General features: G+C 35.5%; 1 protein-coding gene and 1 long non-coding RNA gene across 6 annotated transcripts; one reads left to right on the forward strand and one right to left on the reverse strand.

Annotated features, from left to right (window-relative positions):
* The first annotated feature begins 838 nt into the window (after positions 1–838).
* LOC100740808 (protein phosphatase 1 regulatory subunit 3C-B) lies at positions 839–22,780 on the forward strand. 5 transcript variants are annotated; one of them, XM_033320409.1, is made up of 6 exons: positions 840–1,460; positions 11,589–11,840; positions 13,442–13,954; positions 14,355–14,882; positions 14,999–15,180; positions 17,824–22,780. In XM_033320409.1, the coding sequence occupies exons 2-4, from the start codon at positions 11,595–11,597 to the stop codon at positions 14,526–14,528; spliced, it is 933 nt and encodes a 310-aa protein (XP_033176300.1). In that variant the 5' UTR covers positions 840–1,460; positions 11,589–11,594; the 3' UTR covers positions 14,529–14,882; positions 14,999–15,180; positions 17,824–22,780. The 5 variants fall into 5 exon arrangements, with proteins under 5 accessions (XP_024222823.1, XP_033176300.1, XP_003484808.1 ...); XM_024367055.2 differs by lacking the exon at positions 14,999–15,180 and having other exon boundaries at positions 839–974; XM_003484760.4 differs by lacking the exon at positions 14,999–15,180.
* Positions 12,445–13,058, reverse strand: LOC105680556. The gene is made up of 2 exons (XR_001102172.3): positions 12,927–13,058; positions 12,445–12,566 (listed from the first exon to the last, which is right to left on the reverse strand). It is a non-coding gene; the product is annotated as an uncharacterized LOC105680556 (long non-coding RNA).
* Positions 22,781–24,302: the final 1,522 nt, after the last annotated feature.

The raw sequence follows: 24,302 nt of genomic DNA on the forward strand, positions 1-24,302 counted from the left end.
ATTTTTGTCGTATATTTTTCTAAGTAATATAAGTGTTACATATATAAATATTTTTTCGTAACGCTAATTTCCGACTTTATTGTAAATTCAACTTCAAACAAAAGTATTATACGTACATATGTATATCACATAATTATCAAATCTAAAACTTTTCTATGATATTTCTATGATACAGAATAACAAAATCCGATTATATATTAGTTTTCTATAATTTACAACATTACATTTAAAAATATATTCTAAAAAATGATTGTACAAAAGAACACGTGAAGTTTTCGTTGGCAAGGTTTATAATACGATCGTAAAGGAAAGTTATTTTTAAGTAAAAATTTTAAGATATCAATTACAGTGATAAGAGAAGGGGATTAAATCTTTTTACCAATAGTTCCGAATTTGTTAACTTTGCTTACACTCCATGATTGAAAACGTATTGTGTATCATGCGAACAAAGGTATCACGTGTTCTTGTGGGTCGGGACGCTATCTAATACATTTGGATATCATAAAGTGGAACAGTCACGCAGGATTTCTTGTTATCAAAATAACTTCCAAATTTTATTTTCAGAGAATATTTGGACGAGGTACGATAAAAGTTCAGGTAAAAACCGGTATTGCTCGATAATCGACATTGCTATCCCGCTCTACGAAGCGGCTCTGTCACCCAGCAGCGTAAGAATGCAAGCACGTGGATTTAGGAGCGTTCTGATTCGTAGTTTCGTCGAAATCACGTGAAGGCCACGAGGCTGAGTCGGCGCATGCGCAGTGAGGGAACACCGGCTCGTCAGAGACGTGCCGTCGGATGACACTATGACACTCACGCCGCGCCGGTGCTTTCAGATTTTAGACTTGGAGGCAGTCGGAAAGTGTAGGTTAGATTGCGCGATTCTCGACCGTCACTACCGCTGTTAAAGGAACCTAATCATCCTCTTAAGTCAACTTAAGTGTCCCAACTATTAATCTCACGGAAGTAAATCCGTAAGTGTCACCCCATACACATAACAAGAGAATTATGCGAAATTCGTGACATTCGAGAAGTTGGCACGAACGATGCACTGCATCGTTTTCGCCACGTGAAAATCTTTTTATCGTGCGTACGCTGGTAATTAGTATATACACATCCATTTGCATCTCGTGTAAATTTCGACACTTTGCGACTCACTTCTCCTGTTTGCGCTCGAAGAAACTAAATACCTAGCGAGACAAAAAAGTCTACCGGCGTATTACGATGTGCTCATTTCACACGTTTTAAAGAGATCTATATATTGCGTTATACTTACGTCTCGAAGATCCTTTTGTCATTAACGATCTCAAAAAATAGACAATGTGACAATATCTGGGAAGAGTATATAGAAAATTGTGAAGTTCAAAAGAAGAACTGAGGCGTGAAAAATTAAGAGGACAATCTGGTTCTTTGGTTTCATTCCAATCTTAAGTAGTACTATTCTTCAGTCCAAAAAATACGTAAGTAGTATCTTCGTTATTCCATTATAATTTTTTACAATTTTTTTATTTCGCATTGTTGATAGCACAGTGTTTTATTTATAATTCAACACATTCACGACCATTGATTTTAGCAAAATCCTGAAGTATAAAACCATAAAATTCTGTAATTAAAAGAAGAGCAAAGATTTGAAAAGTTTTTCGCTATGTAACTATTATTAATTAAAGTCAATATAAGAAATTCTCCTTTCTTCAGAGTCACTAACAATTGACCCACATGAAAAACCATATAAAACCATAATACAATCAACGGTCGTTAATGTATTAACATGGATCAAATGGATTAAAACAATTTGTATCAAATCATCTTCTATCTCCATTGAAAGAAAAATGTAAAAAGCACTCCTGTGTAACCTGCGGAATTAATTGATTCGTACCGCGGTCGATGCCACATGAGAATGGAAACATTCGGCTGCGCATTGACTACGATTTCTTATGTAACAGAAGCGCGTAGGATTATACAATTGATTATAGTATGCAGCACTATGCAACTAGAAAATTTCGATAAAATTTGTTTGTAGTTGCGTTTTGTAATAGTAAGCACATAATAGTGTATTATCATTCGCGAGAAGCAAACCACTTTGTTTACAAACAAACTGTGAGATAACATTCGTTGGAAGTGCGTAATGAATGTCACGTAGAAAAGAGTTTATCTGGTTGGCATTATTATCTCGCTTATGTATCACATATATCACATATATCGCTCTAAATTTACCCATCAGAACCATATTAGATGCGCGAAATGTATGTACACTGCTCAGCGAAACACGTGCGCGTGATAATCGACCTGAAAAATTTCTGATATGCATTTGTATTTGCATTATACGTAGGAGAGACGAGAGCGCCAGAAAGCGCGATTACGGGTCTACATTTCAAAGAAATGCTTTTATCGTGTTAATAAAGAAAGGAAAGTGACACGACTGATTAGCGGTTATGGTTGGGAAGAACATTATTAGCAACGTTTATTGTTTAATGTCCGCCGTTTTGAATGACGCGAAAGAGGGATCGATTAACTGGCTCCTGACCTCACGACGACGGAAACAATAAATAAATATTGCTCGCGATTTTTATTCCACTGCTTTTTTTTTACACATTACTGATTATAATTGTGTTTTTAATACTCGATTCCAGATTAGTTATTTCAAAAATCAAATACTTTTAAAAAATACGAACTTTGACTCTATATCTGACTGACGTAATGTATATTCTGTCAACCTAAACAGTGCTAATCAATTTAATGTTTATATTATGACTTATTATTCAAATTTTGTTCAGTGTAATATACATATATTTATATACATTTTATCCTTGTTTTAAATTAAAAAACATCATTGTGAGGTGATTGGTAGGTGATAGTGTATTTAAGGAACTACTCTTGTGTTTAACGAACAATAATTTATTAACACACGATTTAATAGACAGAGTCAACAAATAACTGGTAACAACAACTAACAATTAACACCAAGGGTTCAATCGACGCGTTTGCTACGCAATGGTACTGTGGACTTATTTATTTCATGGCTCGAGACAGACTGTCCTTTTGTTCCAGATCGAACGGATCCTTCCCTTCGTTGCCCATCGATATCCCCACTAGCGTGCGTTCATTAGACCGCGGCGGCTGGCGCGTGTATGCTCTTCCGAGAATTCGGCGGAAGAAGCGTAAGGATATCGATGGCACATTGGGCACGTCGGTGTTGCGCTTTGATGGCGTAGCGCTTTGTATCGCGAAGCCGTTGGAAAGTTCCGTGGCACGTGCTGCCACAATTGTATTAATTTTGAAAAATGAAAATGTCTTAAAACAATTTAAATGTAATAACGTAACGAAAGTAGTGACTCGCAAGGATCGCGTTCGAGGTTTGTTAGCCGATTTCTTCTCGTAACCGGCTTGACTGCTCTCTTAAAATGCATTTTGTTCGTTTTTATGTACGCATGCCCGCGTGCTTAGTGCCCCCGCACCAAGTACTCGTGTTTTCCGGTCACTCGTCTCTCCTTGGACGCCTACCCGGGAGACAGTTGTATGAACGCAAGACGAATTGTTTGCACGTATTATTCCCACGCGTATACCACGACACCATGCATTTCCGGAGAAAGTGGAGAGAAATGTTGCAATTTGTATCCACTGCCTTTTAACCAGTAAAAAACAAAAATCAGAAAATCGACAAAATTGTACTTATCATGCATTTTCCTCCTGTAATCTTCATACTGAAATCCGTTAAACGATTACATTGCATTATAGATGATAATGAATAATAGAATTCCTGGTAACAGAATTATATATAGATATATCGAAAATAACCTCTATGCGAGATAGTTGTCTTCTTTTCATATTTTCAAAATGTAGGAATATGAACTTGTACGGTTGATAAGGTTGAGAGGAAGTAGTATGTACCGCGGTGAATGTACGATAGAGTTTGTCGCCCCTCTGATGCTTATGTAACACTTGATCGTTTTAAAAGCGTACGCTATTTACTTTTAGGAGTCAGGTTAGCGTAGGTGCTATTGTGTCACGTATTAACTTTACGTGTTCCCTTCTACTTTATATGTATTTAATGACGAAAGTATCTCGAATTGTGGTAGATCAGTGCTATTCTTTGAATATGATGTTTTTAAATTCGACATTAGTGTTACAAAATTAATTGTGCTATTTAGATGTTGAAATTCAGTTTTGAAGTGGAGTACCGGCTTGATAAGAAATACATCAGATTGCAGATGAAGATACTTACATATTTACGTACGCATTATTGTTGCATTACGTTATTTTATTTATGCATCGACATTATTGTATCAGTCTTTCACGGTTTATTGTTCCACATATAAATCAGCAAGAGTCAAAAGGCTATCTTCGCTTAAACGAATCTCAATGTTTCTCAAATATAATTGTATTCTAAACGTGGCATGACCTTATCGACCGTATAAATTTAGGTTTATTGTTGCCTTGTACGAATCTTAATCGTCAATCGTGATATCTTACACATCCTTAAATTTTACATGGTCCCTAAATTTTATCGATTAGGAAAGACAATGTGACCCAGTCGTCATACTTTGTGAGAATATCTGTACAATTTATCGCGCAATTCAATGACATTTGCTTTATCGATAAAATCGAATTCCTGGTGACTCTCGAAGGTACAATTGAAAAGAATTCAGATCGATGGTAAATCGATCATCGATCGATCGTGGACTATCATTCATCACAAGAGAATGTTACGCCGCGCGAATATAAAGAATAGCTAAACAAAACGTTGAAATAAATTTGTAATTTAAAAGTTTCAGAACTCAGTGATTTGAACATTCGAGAATTTACGAATTTAGAGATTTAAAAATCTGAGACTTCGATAATCCAGAATATCATCTATAATATATAATTCTAATTATCAAACTAAAAAATTTGACAATTCGAAAGTTTGAGGATTCAGAAAGCTGAAAAATTACGAACTCAAGCTATAAATAATTCTCGTTATAGATAACGCACATGTATTCGAACTGTTCATGCCCAGCTAGCATTGGCGTCAGATCCAATTATCTCGTTTTCCCTTTTTTTATCGTTATAGAAAAGCATCTCGCGAAATCTACGCGCGAGCATAACGTGCGCCTCTTCTTTATGGTTTCGGCCACTAAACTTTGTCCGGTAAAATTCCGTACTTGAGGGTGTACAGGCGGCAAGGATATGTCGGTTATCAGGCTGCTTCGAACCAGAAACGCGACGGTGATAACAGCCAGAGGACCGACCTCAACGGCGACTTTGATCGCTGAAATATACCAATTCCCGAGAACTTTTGCGGTCTGAGAATCTCAGCGCTTTCAGCCAGTAGCTTGTAACAGATTAGTAGCGCCAATGATGAATTGACTAATAAGATTTTTAGAAATACATACTCTTTAAGCACGCGGTCAGATCGTGGCCTAGATAGTAAAAACGCACGTGATGTTGTATGAAAGTTTTATGGACTATTTCATTATTCTAACTGTGTTTTACTAGTTTTTAGATTACCAAAAGACTCTCACGTGTCTATTTGTTTAATGTATTAAGTATTATTAAATTTATTTTTTTCATTTCTTAAATTATATTTTTCTTTTCTTCGCGGTCGTTAATATCCTTTGATCCTGACCTTGTCTGTCAATTTTTTTTCTGTTGTGTGATCGTAGCGTCAGATAGTGATTTATTGTGCGTGTTCTTTAATAAGAAATCGCTCAAGGATCAGTAGGATTAGCGCATATTTCTCAAGGCTGTTCTTTAATGATACTCAGCCGTAACTCGTGATAGAAGCTGATGCTATAAAAAGAAGATATTCAAATTTTGCCAACTCTACCGATTTGTAGATACGGTTCTTGACTCCTCTTTTCCTCTCTCTCTCTTTTACTTGTATTATGTACACGTAAAGGTGAACCGGTTGCGAAGAATCGTTCCCTCCGATCGAATGTTTACATTTCGTAAAAGCAAACAATTCTTATAAATTCCTATCTTTAAAAGCGGCATCTTTTTTTTAATCAATTTATCGAATTCTCTTATGCACGAAAAAATTATTATGTTGACGAAAAACTTCATAACAAAAAGATAGGCCAAATATCGAATGTATTTTCAATAATAATCAGTTTTAGCAGTCTCTGTTTTTGTATATAGCTGTTGTCTCATTATCATAGGTCAGGCATTCTCAGAGATCCCATTCTCTGGAATCATTAAGGTTTCGCCATTGTACATTCTTTCCTCTTATTCTTCCTCTCCCTTTCTTTCGCTCTCTATCTTTACGTATATTCAGGTCCACGTTATCGATCTATTGTGCAATGAGACGATTTGCATAATTGGCGCCGATATGTTATTAAAAGGGTACACATGCAAATGTTAAAGTAACAAGTTGCTATCAACAGAAATTATTTGCTTACTCGATTGTTTCTCTCGTTATCAGCGTCGGTATTACTTTGCGTTAATGTAACGCTTGATGACACTATTAACATAGTTCTTAGGCTGGTATAAACATTTTGCACACAAATTAATTAGGCGGCTCGGTTAATTAACGGTCAAGTAAGTACGTTACAATGAAGTTGAATTAATGTCAAAGTTTTATCTAGCGAGCGTTAACTTGTTGCAGGCCGATAAACAGAATCATACAATGTTTTTCAAACAGTAGACATTTTTGCCTCAATATTCTATTAAATATATCGTTACAGCGTTAGAAGTCTCATGTTATTTCCGACTTTAACTCGTAGATACGTATTTTGATGCCATTTTGCTGAAACTGCAAACGTTTCATACGTTGTTTAACAATTTATTAATTAAGTAATTATATGCTGATTAATTATCTCATAAAAGGGTTTATCATTGGTCATGTTATCGGTGACCGACGTTTCTGACTTAATAATTTTATGAAATTCCTGTCTCCTATGATAAGTCAAGGACTCGTATACTTTCCAGCTTTATCGGATTAGTCGTAGTCTAATTCCTCACGTGACTCACAATAACCCACGACCTTTTATCTCTACCGATTGATAGCAAATTAACAATAGAAGCGAGTTTCATTATAACTGAAACGATCGTATTGAAATACGTTACTTTTTGCATCGGCTGGCTCGTTAGATAACGTCCTCTCAATATAAATTCCGCGTAATCGTTCTCACAGAGGATTGAAAATAATATTTTATCAATATTAATGACTGAGAAACGTGTATGCCTTGCAGTGGTTCTTCGTTTGTTCTAACGACAATCTATATGTCGTTGCATCGTTAATTCCTATGCAAAAGTATTTGTATAAACTCATTGGCAAATAATGTATACATCTTTCATTTTAATATACTTTAAGTGGGATAAATACGGCTGGATCAATAACACATGCACAGTGCACTGTAGTTCAAAAGCAGCGCATTGGTAACCAATGATTACACATGAACAATTCGAGTTTCTTCAGATTAAATACGACACTAAATAAACACAACATGTAAAAAAGACATAGTTAAACATAGTTCAGGTTTCCTTTCGATCCATTAGACGGTTATTTTAAGCAATCGTTAGCCGGTGACCAAACGTCACAAGCTAAGATCATTTGTATACACACGTGTATCTAACAGCTAGCTTTCACGTAGCTCGCCCTATAGACCGTTTACGACTATGTATTATTTGCTATACATTCATAGGTCGATAAAATAACTTCGTAAAGTCAATAGAACACCGTATTTTCCTTTTCCTCGAAAATGCATTTGAATTTACATTAGTTGTCTTTTAGACTTTTCACTATAAGATATATCATGATGTACTCGCGCGTGGTTCTCGCTAACTGGCTTTTTGGCTGTATCATGTTCGATATAATAAATCGTTTCTCAGTTGGTAAATTATCGATGAGATAGATTTATAGATTATTAGTAAGATTTGATAACAAAATTATTACGAATGTCTAGTAAGACGTTAAAACGTTATCTGGTCAGTTACTGAAGGAGTTATATTTCCAAGAAATCGCGAACAATGGCTAGATAACGAAGCAGAATTTCAACCAGTTAACATAGTACCTACTGTATCATAGAAGTCAGACAATTGGACTTGTTCCAAGGGCGGAACACGTCTCGTTGCATGTAGCGTTTTGAAGATGCGCCACGCTAATTTTAATCGCGGTCTACCCGAAATAGCATTACGACTGCGCACTTTTCCTTCTCGAGACACGAAATGTGAACATACTTTATTCATGACAACACCATTCGTCCAAATTTACTGACCTTTTAATGCCATCCGATCGAACATGTCGAATTGCTATTTATATATAAAACCAGTCTAACGGTGTTTACCCCGGTGGTAGGCGCGGAATACTTATCAATGGTAGAAAAAAGGAATGTACATTCAAAATAGTCAAACTAAGAGACTGTCTGGACTGGATTAAGAGACGTTGGACGTAATTCGCTTATTACAATATAAACTCCCAACAGCGAATTATGAAATATTATAATGCGATGCATCGCCTCCAGCATGACTATCGATTATTATCTAGTCGAGCCTGTATTTTTCCATCTACTTTTTCTTCTACAAAAATAGATGATTTTTTATCAATTCTGTATATTTCATCATTGAGCGTATAGTTACTTCACGCAATTGTTACATCATTCTGTGATCTTTCACGTACTCCTTATAAACATCACTGATTTAACACGTACGATTTTCTTTCATCATAAAAATATAAAGACCTATACAAGAGAAAGACACGACACGTAATCTTTTCCGTTTTCAATACTGGAGCATCGTTTTAATCCAATACCTTACCAAACAATTACATATTATCAAAAGGATCTTCTTATTACATTTCCTTGTAGCGTTCTCTTGCAAAATACTTACATCAAAAATATTGATCTCAAAAGTTATTGATCATCGCATTTTAGACATCATATTTCGTGTATACTTATCGATCTTCCCTGTAATCTTCATGTTTGTTGTCTGTGATGTTGTCTTCTATAAATCGATAATAGCATTTCATAGGTTTCAGATCTGCCACGAAAACATGTTGCGCCTCCAACGCGCATTTTTATGGATTTTTTCCTTAGTAGTCGGAATGGTAATTATGGAATTGGCGCTTCCAATGAAAGTAATCGCTTCCAATCGGTATCGAGAACAGCGACGTGGTTCCCTAGTGTAACGAGGACACGCAAGTTTATCAGCGAGAATTAAGATTTTGCGCTTGAAAAATTCGTATCGCCATATTTCGGCTTCTATGTGATAAAGAAAACGAAGCAATCATTCTAATTAATTTGGACGTTTGGTGTCATCAGGTTGAAATAAATAAAATACACGCGTACATAGTTAATATTGATAAATGCATAATAAGATTAAACAGATAGATAGATACTTCATCGATCTAAAATTCGAGTCGATGTTTCCCAAAGATCAATCTCTTTTTACATCATTGTCGAAGTATCTCAAGTTTTCCAAAGTATCTAGATCTTTCTGTATTACTTGAAGTAAAAGGATTGTTCAAATAGTTTCGCAAGCCACGATAACTGTAAATTACAAGAAATTCTATTTGTTCGAAAATTCTTACATAAACGGAGACTTTCGTCGTGTCGAGAGCATAGATCGCATGAAATCTAAATATGGAAAGTTTCTCGTCTAGCTGTTCGTACGCCGTACGAACTTTTTTTCTTAAATTAATCAGTTATCAGCAGAACAACAATTATTGTGCAACGATTTATAGGAGTTCGACATTCAATGACAACTGGAAATTTTATCCCGGAACATTGAAAATATATTGTTGTTTATATATTTGCGGCATAAGCCTTATATCGACGAAAAATAAAATAAAATTAAAAAATCATCATAACACGCGCGTTGCAACCGTTGTAGAAAGTGTCGCCAAGTGGGGCATATACAGTAAATGAGATAAGAGATTGTCAGTCTTTTTTCTCCCTTCTTTTTCAAAGTTACTTTTCTTATACCACAGCGCTCGACCCTGGCGCCTCGTTAGCGTAATGATAAACAATGCTTAAGGAATGTATACTTTAACCTCGACCTTTTGTTATTTATGACGCCAGTGGACAATATTGTACGTCATATTGCGTTTAAATTATTTCCTTTTTATTTCAATTGCCAGTAATTCTTTGCTAGCATTTTCTTCAAATTAATCGTGGCTACGTAATATTTCTTAAAAAGATATTAGAAATTGCAATTATTGTTATTATTATTATTATTATTGTTATTATTGTTATTATTGTTGTTATTATTATTATTATTATTCAATAATAATAATCAGTAATCAAAGTATCAATATACTGCTAGAAATTAAACATTCGTGAATGGAAGATATACGATAACCCTATTGTTGTGACATTTGATAGAGATAGAGAAAATTTACCAGAAATAGAAATAGGAGACAAGACGCGATAAGTTTATATGGTTGAAACTCGAAACATCAGATTTACGACATTGCTATAACGCTTCTTAGTTGTGCACGCGTACTTGCTTGGTTCCGGTCTGGTACGTGTCGAGTCTGGTTCGAGAGCGAGTCTCGAGGGACGAGAGAAGAGACTATTGCTACATTTAAAAGTCGTAATTCCACTCCAGGAGTAACATGACCACTATGTGTCTACCCTGTCGCGCAAAATACTCCACTGTGATGGAGTTGTATAAAATTTTCAGTCTGTGTTATTCTTTCGTATAGAAACAACTGAATTATCATATCTCGATTCCATTAATTAAGTATCAATAATAAAATAGCTGAGCTATTCAGCGAAAGCAAGGAATATCTTTGATGTTGCATCTGACTGACGGCTTTAGTCGATCACCAACGCAAGTTTCGAATTCGAATTCTATAAATTATTCCGTGACACGGTGATATTTCTTTCTCTCTTTTTTTTTTCTTTTTTTCTTTGTAGAGTATTTTGCAAGGCAAGATACAGTTTCGATAGGTAGGTGAACTTTGTTTCCTTTCTTCTATATCTTCCTCTAAGATTCGCTTACGTCTATCTGTAAATATTTGTCGAACAATTTCGGATTTAGACAAGATTGTCTGATAAATCATGACGCATGACGATTCACGTGATTCGAACACACGGTCTTGTAATATTGTTGGCGAAATTTTTGGCAGTGAACGGCGCACGTTCCTTGCTATTAAAGATTTGGCGATTTGATCATTCATGCAACACGAATTCCAGTTTCGACAGAGTGCTCGGCAAAAGCTTTCTGCGATGCGAAATTGGATGCCATTCTCCAACTCGCGACCGAAAAACTTTTCGATGAACGAATACGACAACGATCTTAATTTTCAAGTAATCTATTATCAGAGAGTGTTATATGCTAATTTAGAAAGTCGATATTAACACGTGCCGTACATATTTAGATCGTAGATACGAAAGGGAAATTTTTAATAACGTGTTGTTAACGTTGAGTAAGAAATGGATGTAATTGTTATTTATGTGAAAATTTTCAGTAAACATTTTTGTATTTTACTTGAGCGAATATTCGGTAAAAATTTTGGTAGAAATAAATTTAAAAAGTTAGATCGTTTAATTTATTTCATCTACTATCATGCAATGTGTTTGCGGATTGGGTCAATTAAAAATATTCTAAAAGATAATCCAAAGTAGAAAATATTTCAATATTCTAAAGAACAAACAATTCTTTTCCAGATCTAAATGTGTTCCATAGCGATGCCTGCTGAGCTACTTCTGGGGCATAGTCCTCCAGTGTACAGCTCGCTTCTGTACAGTCCCTTGGTAGCACCGACGATTGCCAGCAGATCGGTGCCACCTAGAATAAGGCCATGCTTGTCATCTGGTTCCTTGGCCATAGATAGCATTCGCAACAGCAACGATGGCGGTAGTAATAAGCAGAAGAAGAGGGTAGTGTTTGCTGATGATCGTGGCCGTCCTCTTACTCAGGTACTCGTTCTTAATTCCTATCTTGTACTAATTGTGAAAGGAAATAAAATAATCCTGTCTGTAACGCAAGCTTTACTTGACTTCCTACTTGTCTTTGAACTTTCTCGCGATATATTTTCTTGTCTTTTATATCTTTGCAAACCAATTATTTTCCAATTTTTATTAATATTATATATACAGGGTGGTTGGTAACTGGTGGTACAAGCGGAAAGGGGGTGAAAAAAAATTAAAAAAAAATTTTTTTTTAATTTTTTTTCACCCCCTTTCCGCTTGTACCACCAGTTACCAACCACCCTGTATATATAATATTAATAAAAATTGGAAAATAATTGGTTTGCAAAGATATAAAAGACAAGAAAATATATCGCGAGAAAGTTCAAAGACAAGTAGGAAGTCAAGTAAAGCTTGCGTTACAGACAGGATTATTTTATTTCCTTTCACAATTAGTACAAGATAGGAATTAAGAACGAGTACCTGAGTAAGAGGACGGCCACGATCATCAGCAAACACTACCCTCTTCTTCTGCTTATTACTACCGCCATCGTTGCTGTTGCGAATGCTATCTATGGCCAAGGAACCAGATGACAAGCATGGCCTTATTCTAGGTGGCACCGATCTGCTGGCAATCGTCGGTGCTACCAAGGGACTGTACAGAAGCGAGCTGTACACTGGAGGACTATGCCCCAGAAGTAGCTCAGCAGGCATCGCTATGGAACACATTTAGATCTGGAAAAGAATTGTTTGTTCTTTAGAATATTGAAATATTTTCTACTTTGGATTATCTTTTAGAATATTTTTAATTGACCCAATCCGCAAACACATTGCATGATAGTAGATGAAATAAATTAAACGATCTAACTTTTTAAATTTATTTCTACCAAAATTTTTACCGAATATTCGCTCAAGTAAAATACAAAAATGTTTACTGAAAATTTTCACATAAATAACAATTACATCCATTTCTTACTCAACGTTAACAACACGTTATTAAAAATTTCCCTTTCGTATCTACGATCTAAATATGTACGGCACGTGTTAATATCGACTTTCTAAATTAGCATATAACACTCTCTGATAATAGATTACTTGAAAATTAAGATCGTTGTCGTATTCGTTCATCGAAAAGTTTTTCGGTCGCGAGTTGGAGAATGGCATCCAATTTCGCATCGCAGAAAGCTTTTGCCGAGCACTCTGTCGAAACTGGAATTCGTGTTGCATGACTCCGCTTGTACCAGCAGTTACCAACCACCCTGTATATAAAATATAATATACATGTATATAAAATATAAATAAGCCCTGTATATAAAATATAAATAAAGAAAATTTTAACAACCTAATTTTTAAAATATTTTTTTATACTATGAAACTTGTATACGGTCTCGTTTTGTTCATTCGACGTTAATAAAGCATTAATCAAATTTTATCTAAACGATTCGAGTGGCGGAAACTTAATAATTTATTGTTAGCTAATTTAACTTTACTCCTCTAGTAATATTATTCATGTATATTACAGATTGTTTAGAAGATACAATATTTTATATTTTGGAAAATCTACGTGTCTGCTACTGATACTTCATGTGCTTCTGTTATGTGATTTTTAGGTTCGGGTGATGTCGGAGCCCAGCAACGTACCTCCTCTGTGGAGTACCACTTACCTGGCTGGACTAACTGGACGATTTTTAAATTCGAAAATTGAGAATGATCAATTTACAGAACTCGTGTCACCTTGGCAAGTAACTTTCCCCCAGCCAGCTAGCGATTACCTCGCCTTTCGCCAGAAACTTGATCAGGAGAATGTCAGCCTGGAAAACGTGATAGTGAAAGAAACAGATCAGTGTCTAGTGGGTACCATCAAGGTACGTAATCTGGCGTATGACAAGGAAGTCGTGGTCAGGGCGAGCAATGACTCCTGGAAGACACACGAGGACGTTCATTGCACCTACGTCGAACAACCTGGTTCGCCCGCGCTGATCTTATACGACACTTTCCGCTTTCGATTAACTCTACCGTTAAAATCGAATATGATAGAGTTCTGTGTACGATATCGTACTGATGGAAAGGAATACTGGGACAACAACGATGGAAAGAACTTCATCGTCCGCAAAAAATTGGAGGTATGTATATCTAATTTTTTAAATTTTTATAAAAATGTAAATCTACATTAGCGATCACAAGTATTAAGATACAACTTTCGTTTATTAGTAAATTTTAAAAAATTTTATTTTATTTAGTACCTTACGTATGAAATAACAGATTCATAATAAAACAACTAGAAAGTGAAAATAGTAAAAACCATTCAATTTGTATGTTCTAAGACTTATAGCCAACAGTGTAGATTCCTTTCCTATGTCATTTATTATATTATTAATTACTTTATAACAAATATATGATCCAAGGCTATTAGAAAGTACATAACTCGTATCACAACTAGACCATCGTGCACTCTACTATGTAAACAGTACATGATCTACAGTAAACGAATATAGTATATAAAAAACACTTTGCACATCGCAGCCACGAGCACCTGCCAAACGGTACGATATCCTGACGACAACCTGCGAGGGCTTCTCGAGCAACGGCATGCGAGACAGCATATCTCGAATCACAGACGCGACTAGGGTGAACGTGCGTACGTGGAGTGAGTTCGCGTCCTGGCAGCATCTCGCGAACGACGCTCCATACTGGTGAATTTTCGTCACTGGTCACAAACGATGTACGAAAGTCGTACGAATTCTTCCAGTCTGCTTGGTTTAATGATCACGAGACGCAGATCATGCGAGACGAGGGGGAAAAACGCATGTAACACACGTGACATACACAAAACGATCGTACGAATTACGTGTCTATCTATATGAGAGCGCGTAGTATACACGAGCACCAGGAACAAGAGAACGGAGAAGAGAACAATGGTAAAAGGAGGGAAGCGATGGACTACAATTGAGATCAAATTGTGGAAGGACATGCTTGCATAGAAGGGAGAGAATCGGAGGTTGATAGCGCGGAACAAGCGAGAAAGGAGGCACTAGTCGCATTACATATATGGTAAGTTGATCTTGTACACCTTACTGTACATGTATAATGATTCTCCAACGATTTGTGTACGATATTTGACTAATTTTGCGAGTGAAAATTCTTTATTCGTGAATTTTCCTTAATAGGGAAGCAAGATCAGAAACACAGTCAGTTCTGTAAGCTCGAAATCTACTTGTTATTAATGAAGATACAGAAGATAGATAATAGACCAATTGATTAGCGATAAACAATAGATCGATTCATTGACAATTTATTAATACCAGAAGATAACGTGAAACTTTCGCAAAGTCACGTTGAGAGAACAAGTGTAAGATAACTTATAGAGCTAGCAATACATGTGTACAGGTCACGCGCGTATTTTTATAAAGGCGTCCTTGCGTGTGTTTCGAAAGAGAATCGAAGGAGAAGGAAAGGGAAACGAGCGACAATGCCACTGGCCCCGCAATCAGCATAATTCTGCGATTCGAGCCGTGAATAGCGTGTCGGAGATCATTTCTAAAGCCTAAACTGTCTTGAAAATTTGTGAAGAATTAGCATGCCGCGTTAGCATGTATCTTTTCTCCGTCCTTGCACTCACAGCATATATACGCTTAAAACTTTCTCTCTATAAATAACAATCTGGCGTGGTGCGACGATAACAACCGCGACCGGCGAGTCGCCTGACTCTAATCGCCTTAACTAAAGGTTGTTACCACGCGTGACAAGATACATTCATTTCTTCGTCCTCGCTTCATTTCCTCTTCTTCTCGTTCGTTAAGTCAATTTTATACACGGTCACACCAGACTTATTCAAGGTGGTATTAGATACTGGTGATAGTCATAGAAAATATATCAGTTTTCATAGTTAGAAGGGATACGAATATTTATAAGTTAATGTTTCGAAGGAGTAGATCATAAAATAGTTACTAAATGCAATGGTACAATACAGTTACTCTGTGTACTAAATTATGAATATTTCTATGAACTAGCAATATTCTTTATTATAGTATTTTTTAAATAGATTCAGTATACATACTTGGTTATCTGAAATTTAGTGTAGGCAAATGTGAAAGTCCCTTTAAGTCGTAAGTTCCACAAGCGGAGGACACTTGCCTCGTCGAGTGCGAATGAACTTCTTTTAGGTCACACGAATTCAATCAAAGATACTGTTATCAACAAATTTGCCGCAGTTAATCCGTACTAATTTAAAAACATTGACCATAATTTAATGATCAAGTGTTAATTCGCCGTTTATTTTCTTACGCGTGTATAATCATTACGTAAATATGTATAATATCAAAGTCATAGGGTAAATACGAGCAAGCTCTTACACGCTCTACTTTATTGGTAAAGTTTTCCCATCAACGCCTTAATAGTACTCATAGTTCTTCCGTGTTCCTTTCTAAGTATTTCACCAAGGCGACAATTTAAGAGTGCCTTGGAACACTTTATACATTGCGAATTATTTCACGGTCAAAAGAATCGGCAGCCGAATCCTTGGCCTACTGCCAGCTGTCCGACAAAGGCGAACACATTCTACATACGTATTAGCATAAAGTAGTCTGTACATTGGAAATATACCTCCCTGATTCATGTGAATCTTTCAAGTAGACTGGACGTAAACGCGAGACAAAATGTTGCTGTGTTCAACTTAGCCGGAGACCTGCAAGAAAACTTGCGAAATCTGAGCCCTGTTCCCGCATATTAACCTACTTCACTTTATAGTTAAATCGGTCCATAACGTCGAGTCGGTTTTTGCGAACAGGTGACGTCGAACAATAAATTAAAAGATCGTTACCGTTTCGCCAACGAATCAAAATAACCCAGTGACCACTATAAAAAAATTTAGTTCAAGGCTCGAAAGCAAAAACACGCGTTTCTTAAAATACTGTTAAAAATTCTAGCAACTATAAATTATTTGTTCTAAAAGCCGTCCCTCCATCTTCCCGTATTCGAATTTGCTCTTTAGGTACGTACCTAAATACCTGTTAGGTTGTCCTAAAAGTTTCATCGACATTTTTTGTTTTATATTATTTTATCGAATTAAGTATGATCCATTTTGTTTCAATAGAAAAATGTTGTGCATTTATTATTCCCTTATAAAACGGAAGAAACTTTTGGGACAACCTAATACGATGTAAATGCAAGCTAATACACACTTGCACCGGTTGAGGCGCGGTTGAAAAGTGGTGGCACAGGATCATATACCGTATCGGCTTCACGTTGCATTGTAGTCATGCCATACCACGCCTCGTAAGCTTTGTAAAAACTTTAAGACGTCTAGACGCGTGGGTTGACTGGATAATCTCGACCGAATTGTTATTCGCACTACATTTACTTTTTCGAAGGCGTGCGTTTTTGTGAACGCGGTCGTTACCTAATTTCAATATAGATATTTTACCATAAAAATCTCAATAGAAACTATAATTATTCAACAAGCCACTTGAAAAATTACGAGTAATTAAGCATGTACTCTGTCACGAATTTGTTACTTATCCGTCGAAAATGAACGATACAGATAAGGACATAATTCATTGATAATGCAACTTAATTACGTCACTGATAAATACTCCGACCTTTGTCATAACGGAGACATAACTACAAACATCTGCATATGCTCAAGTAAACAAAGCACTTAAATCATAAAGATTTATAAGGATTCTAAAAACAAACTCGGATATAAGCATTAAATTTGCCTGTTTTTGTATATCTACATACATTTGCAACGGAAAACACATTGCCTATCATATTTTTGTATCGCATTTGTCACATAAACAATATTATCGAAATCAACAAATTTATCCAATGTTTTAAAGTCAGCAACGTAAGTCAGAGAAGCTAAAATAACAATCGTCATCGAGTGTCGCAGGCCTACCGTAGCGGTGACCTTTACACTGCATGACTCGTTGAACAATTCATTATGAAGCTAACAGTCTTGTTTGACTACAGTTCTTGTTTCCTCTCGTTTCAGATTGCAACGTGCAGAACAGACAATACATAGAAACACACAGAATAACCGTGCGAGAGAGACAATTCATAGGCTAAGTGTTTGCCGAACGTATTCGAAGATCAGGAATCAAGATATGATGGATGTTCGTTCCAAAGTTTCCCCAAGCTCTGTATCAATTTGGAGATCGTCAATACGTCTTCTTCACGATCGTCATCTTCCTTCTCCTCCTCTTCCTCTTTCCTGGAACTTGGCTACCATCAGCCGAGGATGTCCGTCAAGATAAGTTTCCACCTTCGAGTTGACCAAATCTCGCTGGTCTCGTCCGTTCCTCTTTCTCTCTTAGTAACCACTCCCTTTTCGCGTATCCTTTCTTATTTTCTCTCTAACTTTTTTCTGTATAATACTCTCGTTTCTTTGAACTCACATCAATTGTTGTACGAATTTACGAGATTCTTTTATTGAGGTTTTTCTCTTTAGTTGGGGTGAATCGAGGGGCTTTAAATAAGTAACGCAAGATATAACGAAGAGCGTAGCTTAGAAAAAGGATGATAAGTTCTAAGAAATTAAAAAGACGAAACTAGATGCGCGTTTAGCGGTTTTGAGTGGAATGTTGGTCACAATCGTGCGCGCTATCTTGAACAGTCGATACGCAATAGTTTTCTTATACTGTTTGTCTCGAAACTTCTATTCGAAATTAACGTTATTATTTTTCTGTGGAAAAGTTTCGATATCGCGTGATACGTTCCAATCCTAACCGCTTAATATGGGAAAGTAACTATGAAGAAATAGTAATTTGCGCGAGCGCAACTCCAAAGTTGACCAGTTCTAGATCGTTGTCATAGCATACGTAAGAGCGTAATTTCGAGAAAGAGAAAAAGATCAGTTGCTTCTTTTCTGATCCGGGAATGATATTTTTTCTTTATTGTTTGACCGGTGCTAGCTACTGTCTCTTTATCTCTACTCTCATTTTTATTGGAACGATTCATGATAATAACTATAAAGAGACCAAAGTTACGCAACCTTGTTCGTATTAATCCTGTATTGCTTGTTATCGTTCGATAAATTGGTATCAGTTACCACGCGTATAGAATACTCTCGTAACGTGTCGCGCCTTCTGCACGACAAATTACCCAACGATTAGCACGTCGATACTCGTATATATTCTTTCCTTATAAAATATCTTTAATCCCATATACATATACGTTTTCGTGTAATTGTGTATATGTCTTTATATATCTATAGGTTCTTTTTTATCTTCTTGTACTCTTGTTGGGACGCTGTTGATATTCAATCGTACGTTTCACGAACATTTAAAGAATAATATCGCAAGCAAATTTTATGTTTCAAGACACGAAACTCAATTAAAAAATTCTGATCTCGACAATTTTGTGATGTATGCGCCATTGCGAAAGCATAAATGCGTCCTTACAATTGGAATCGAAGCTGTTACTCGCGTATACGTGCATATATAAAGTACAGTTACAGAAAAAAAGGAAAGAATTCGTCTGGAGGCAATATACGACTAAAGATATATTATTCCGTTCGTGTAGGTCTATGGCATGGTTTGATATCGAGAAAAACATGTATGTTCCATGAATCGCGCCCCGCATCAATGTTTCTTCACCTGGCTCTCAGAACGAATTCTTTTCGCGCACGTGTAACCTTACACTCAGCTACGAAATTCAATCTATATTCTTTCTTACTTTCTTCTCTATTATTTTTCATGAAGTACAAATCAATAGACTATATTATTATTATTACCGATACCATCATTGCTATCTCTACTATTAGGCACATATATCGTTATTACGATCGCATGACAACAAACATATATACATATATATATATATATATATATATATACATCATATGCATGCCAACGTAACACATATGCACTACGTACGACTGGTTCGTGCGTAGGAAAGAAAAACAAAACATAATTTGCAATCTTTTTGATTTTTATGCCCCGAGCATAACACCCAGAGAAACAAGTATTCAGGAAACGAGATTTTCTTTGCAGGGACGTCGCGTGGCATGATGATGACAGTACATCTTCTTCAGTTCGTGCGAAGAGACGGACTGTGGGATTGGACGATCGTGAAATCGCAAAGAGTGAGGCCGTCGAGTTTGTAGAATAACGTTGCGTGCAATTAGAAATACCTCTGACAAACTGGCAACTACAGGCTTTAATCCAACTTGCACGTGATGATCATCTTTTAGTCGATTTCTTCCTGGCTATCGACATCGACCTCCCCCTTCCGCAGGACTGGACGGCCTCTTCGTTCTCGATATCGCCTTCCATATGGAGCACAATGGTGTCGGAGTGTTTTATTAGACATTATATATCAGATCTTGACAATGATTATTGTTCTTCAAACACATATTCTTCTGTTGTTTATCCTTTTCTCTTAACGTCGTTATAATATCCTCTTCACTTCTTCATGTATCTGGGTCGCGTGACTCTTTGAGGTTTTATCGTTTGCCTTCGTATTAGGTCCTTAATATACACTTACAAGTTGTACCTTGTATTTTCTGATACATATATATATAGAGAGAGAGATTTTTTATATTTGTTAATTTTTCCTAGAGTTTTAAATGATTGGTTGTGAATGTATAGTATGAAACGATTCCTAAAGAGTCGGTGACTTCTTTGTGAACATTTTTCTCTTTTTTCTTTTTTTTTTATTAGTAACATAGTTAATGATCGATCTATAGGAGGGCAACCAGAAACGATGACTGGAGACGAATCTTCCGTATATGTGATATAAAAAAGAAAATCATGGATAGGATGCCATTGTAAAAATGTATGTTTGCAGATCTACTTGTGCCCAAAGTGTTCACTGACGAAACGATTCCTTTTTGTACTTAACTGATCGGTCACAAATTCGTCTTGTCTGATATGATACTCACTTTATTGACACGTTTTTTTTATTTTCTGTAAGCAGAAATTACGGCAAATAGGCTGCCAGCAAGTAAAATCCACTAGAAAGGCAAGAACATCTCTTTTCTACTTTGTAATAAGAAGCAACTCTTCATAGCTCTCGACAATCTGTGTTTTATGCATATAAACAAAATTCACTACTTTTATTTAATCATTAATCTAGTATTTTGTTAATTCCAGTGAAGCAAAGGGAAAATTAAGCACAGACTACTTATACATTACTGTTCCTCGTTGTACCTGTAACCCCTCAAGAATTAGCCCCCTCCCTTAACTCTTCTTTTTGTACTATATCTTGTACTTGATTCATTCCAGATATTGTACATAAACGATTGCCAATTAATAAAAATTAAGTCACGGAAGAATATATCGAACGACTGAATATAGGAAAATCGATGAAGGTGAAGTTTTTTTTCACATATACATATAATATATAAATAATTATATGTTAAGTTTTATGCAGCTATATTAAATGGGATTAAACCAAGCAAAATACATTTACCAATACTCTACAGAGTGCAGTTAGAGCTTTTCCCGTTTTCTGTATATATATTTATTGAACGATCGCTATATTACATATGTATGAATAGTAACACAGAGATAAAGCTCAGTGAGTTCGACGAACCGTGATGATACACCGTGTTTAATTCGCGTTTAGTCCGATAGAGCTCAGAAGAATGTCGCGAGGATATCTCTGTCGCAATCAAATTGTATAGGCGTTCGCGTTTGCGTTTGCGTATTGCGTTCATATTTCATGAAAATTGCAACTTCTTTCATGGGAGCACTCTCATAGCCTGATGTAATTTAAGCTCGTATAATTTTCTTTCATAAACTGTCGGTACAAACGAATTCTGTTTCAGCGTTCGTGTACCTGATCTTCGAGTACTCCTGTGAAAGAACTTGAAGAAGTGTCCTTCGTCTACGTAAATAAGCTTTTATTGCTTAAATTCTTACCATAGTTAAAACTCTAAATTGAGTTTTTAACTATGCTAGAAAGTTAATATTACGAAAAAGTATCCATGAATAAATAGAAAGTTCACGTTTCAACACGCTAATGCATTCGACCCACTAGATACATCAATTGCCAAGATATATATATAAACCAGAGTTATCCTAGCAACATTACATTATAGTGTAATTAATTTATATTAAATATCGCGCATACGGTTGTCCGTTTTTGATGAAAAGTGTATAGAACTGGTTAAAACTCGTTCTACCTACCGCACCGTCTCAAAATTAGTTATATACACGTACATTATAAGGGAAATGATTAAGGAATGCATGCATGTGAAACATATACGCTGTAACATATAGAAAAAATGTACAATTTCCTCTTGAGAGCCGTAAGACTGATAACTTAACACGGATACACAGAGACTGTACATATAATAATTTTTGCAAGACACAGGTTTGAGTTTCGATACAATTTGCAGTGCAGATATGCGATGCGCTTCTTGCAATCTATATATATATACACATAGATCCTATGTACACAAGCTGTTTGTTTTTCATGGATAACGCGTAAACCGGTTGGACGATAATTTTTTCGAAACTCTCCTCTCTGTCGCGGTAGATGTAGCGTTGAGTTCGCTTATGAAAATTTGTTCAAACTTTTATATATATATATTATTCTTTTGCGTTGGATATGAACATGATATAGTGTGCAGCGTATCATTATATATGTAATTATTCTCAAACGCTATATCACATTATATCTTTGTTTCGTTTCGTTTAGATAGGATATATGTTCCTCTTTTAGTTTATTTTATTAATATTTGGTATTCGTAACTCGAAATTAGATTTTTATCGCGTATTGTTATTATTATGGTTATCGATTATTCGTTAATATTACTTTTATTATAAATGATTGATGCCGTGACTGCGCAAATTGACTATGTGAAAAAATGGACATACTAGATTTTTTATTGTATAGCATAAGATGCTTTATATATACATATATATCAGATACCGAATTGTAAATATGCTATCGTGTTATGTATATGAATACACGATATTTAGAAATAAAATATTTTTAAGTCGGCATCGCTGCGTACTGTGAAATTTATTATTTGTATATTTCAGCTGAAAGAGAAATGTAATAGTAATTATATCCTCGAAATGGAAGGTACTATAAGCTAAATAGATAGCCGTGAAAAATTGTTATTTAATGATTTGTATTGGATTAAAATATACTGTAAAATTTACTATCGCTTCTTATTATTTTTCCCAATACTGATGTTTAGGAACGTATGGATACAAAAATAGAAGCAAAAATAAATTTTTCCGTGTAAATCAGACGATACGGCTTCTTTGGTTGACTATTTAAAATTGCTCACGAACAAAGCTGTCGATGATTAAAGATGACTTTCTCTGCGTAATCACAATGTTTTATCGTCATTGTTTTCCAGGTATCGTGTTTTATTTATGTTCATTCCCAGCTACTTGTTATGCATTTTATCGGTAGAGGCGTGCGAAAAAATATCGCTTAGGGTCGGATCGAGTTGTCAAAAATATTTTGTAATTTGATATTGTTGGGATTCCCGAGAATTTTGAGATTCTCGAGAAAGTCGGGTCCTCGACAATTTTAAAATTATATAGGCGAGAATATACAGCAAAAATAACAATGAAACATGTGTTAGATATAACATTTTATCATAAAATAATTTGCTTTATAATTTTATAATTCTCGAGAATCCCGACAATCTAGAATTATGAGACACGTTTCCAGTATTTTCGGGTTCTCGCACAGCTCTAACTACCAATCATTTACTAATAAAATTATCATATTTCATTCCTACAAAAATTAGGTTTAGAAGAAAATAATTATCTTTTTATTTAAGAAAATAGTAGATCTATAAAATAAACAATTTGTGAATCCAAACGTCGAATTTTCTTCGGTTAGCAGATCAAGTATTATGTAACATATATTAAATATATATTAATGATAAAAAAATAATCCTTTATTAATATTACATTATATACAGCATTTTAGATATAGATTAGATTAGATTGGATTAACATCTTTTAATATTATTGCACCGAACACATTTGCGCCTTTTGTATATGTACATTTCCTATGTTATTCGTGGTGTAATTATATCAGTAATGCACTTGTTTCAAATGTGTCGTCTGCAAAAGCAATTAAAACTGGACATAACACGCGCGATCACAGTTTCCTTCAAAGAAGTTGCCACACGAGTTAAAAATGAAGAATGATTATTGCATTAGCGACGTACGACGCGTATGTGATATTATGTCCCGCTCAAAATGATTCATTTTAATTACAAAGTTATGGATGAACCGGGTTACAATATCGACAATCGTCCTTTACCGATCATTCTTCCCAATCATCATAATTACATACATCTAGTGATAGAATATCATGGCACGATTAAATTAATTTTCAAAAGCCAATACGCAATAATAAAACCGACGTTTGTGTTTGTCAAACAGTATAGAACTATTTTGTTACTTCGCACGCTTCTCAGATATCCGAATTTTTAAACTGTAAGTTAGATCAACAAGGATCTTCTAAATTGATAGGAAAACTCCAGATATTAAC

This window comes from Bombus impatiens, unplaced genomic scaffold (genome assembly GCF_000188095.3).
Source record: "Bombus impatiens unplaced genomic scaffold, BIMP_2.2 scf_0020, whole genome shotgun sequence".
Lineage (NCBI taxonomy): Eukaryota > Metazoa > Arthropoda > Insecta > Hymenoptera > Apidae > Bombus > Bombus impatiens.

Excerpts from the sequence above, each read along its gene's own strand:
- LOC100740808 (XM_024367055.2), top strand. The coding sequence starts at position 11,595 with ATGTGTTCCATAGCGATGCCTGCTGAGCTACTTCTGGGGCATAGTCCT. Across the intron at positions 11,841-13,441 it reads GTGGCCGTCCTCTTACTCAG|GTTCGGGTGATGTCGGAGCC; the intron begins GTACTCGTTCTT and ends TGTGATTTTTAG. Across the intron at positions 13,955-14,354 it reads TCGTCCGCAAAAAATTGGAG|CCACGAGCACCTGCCAAACG; the intron begins GTATGTATATCT and ends TGCACATCGCAG.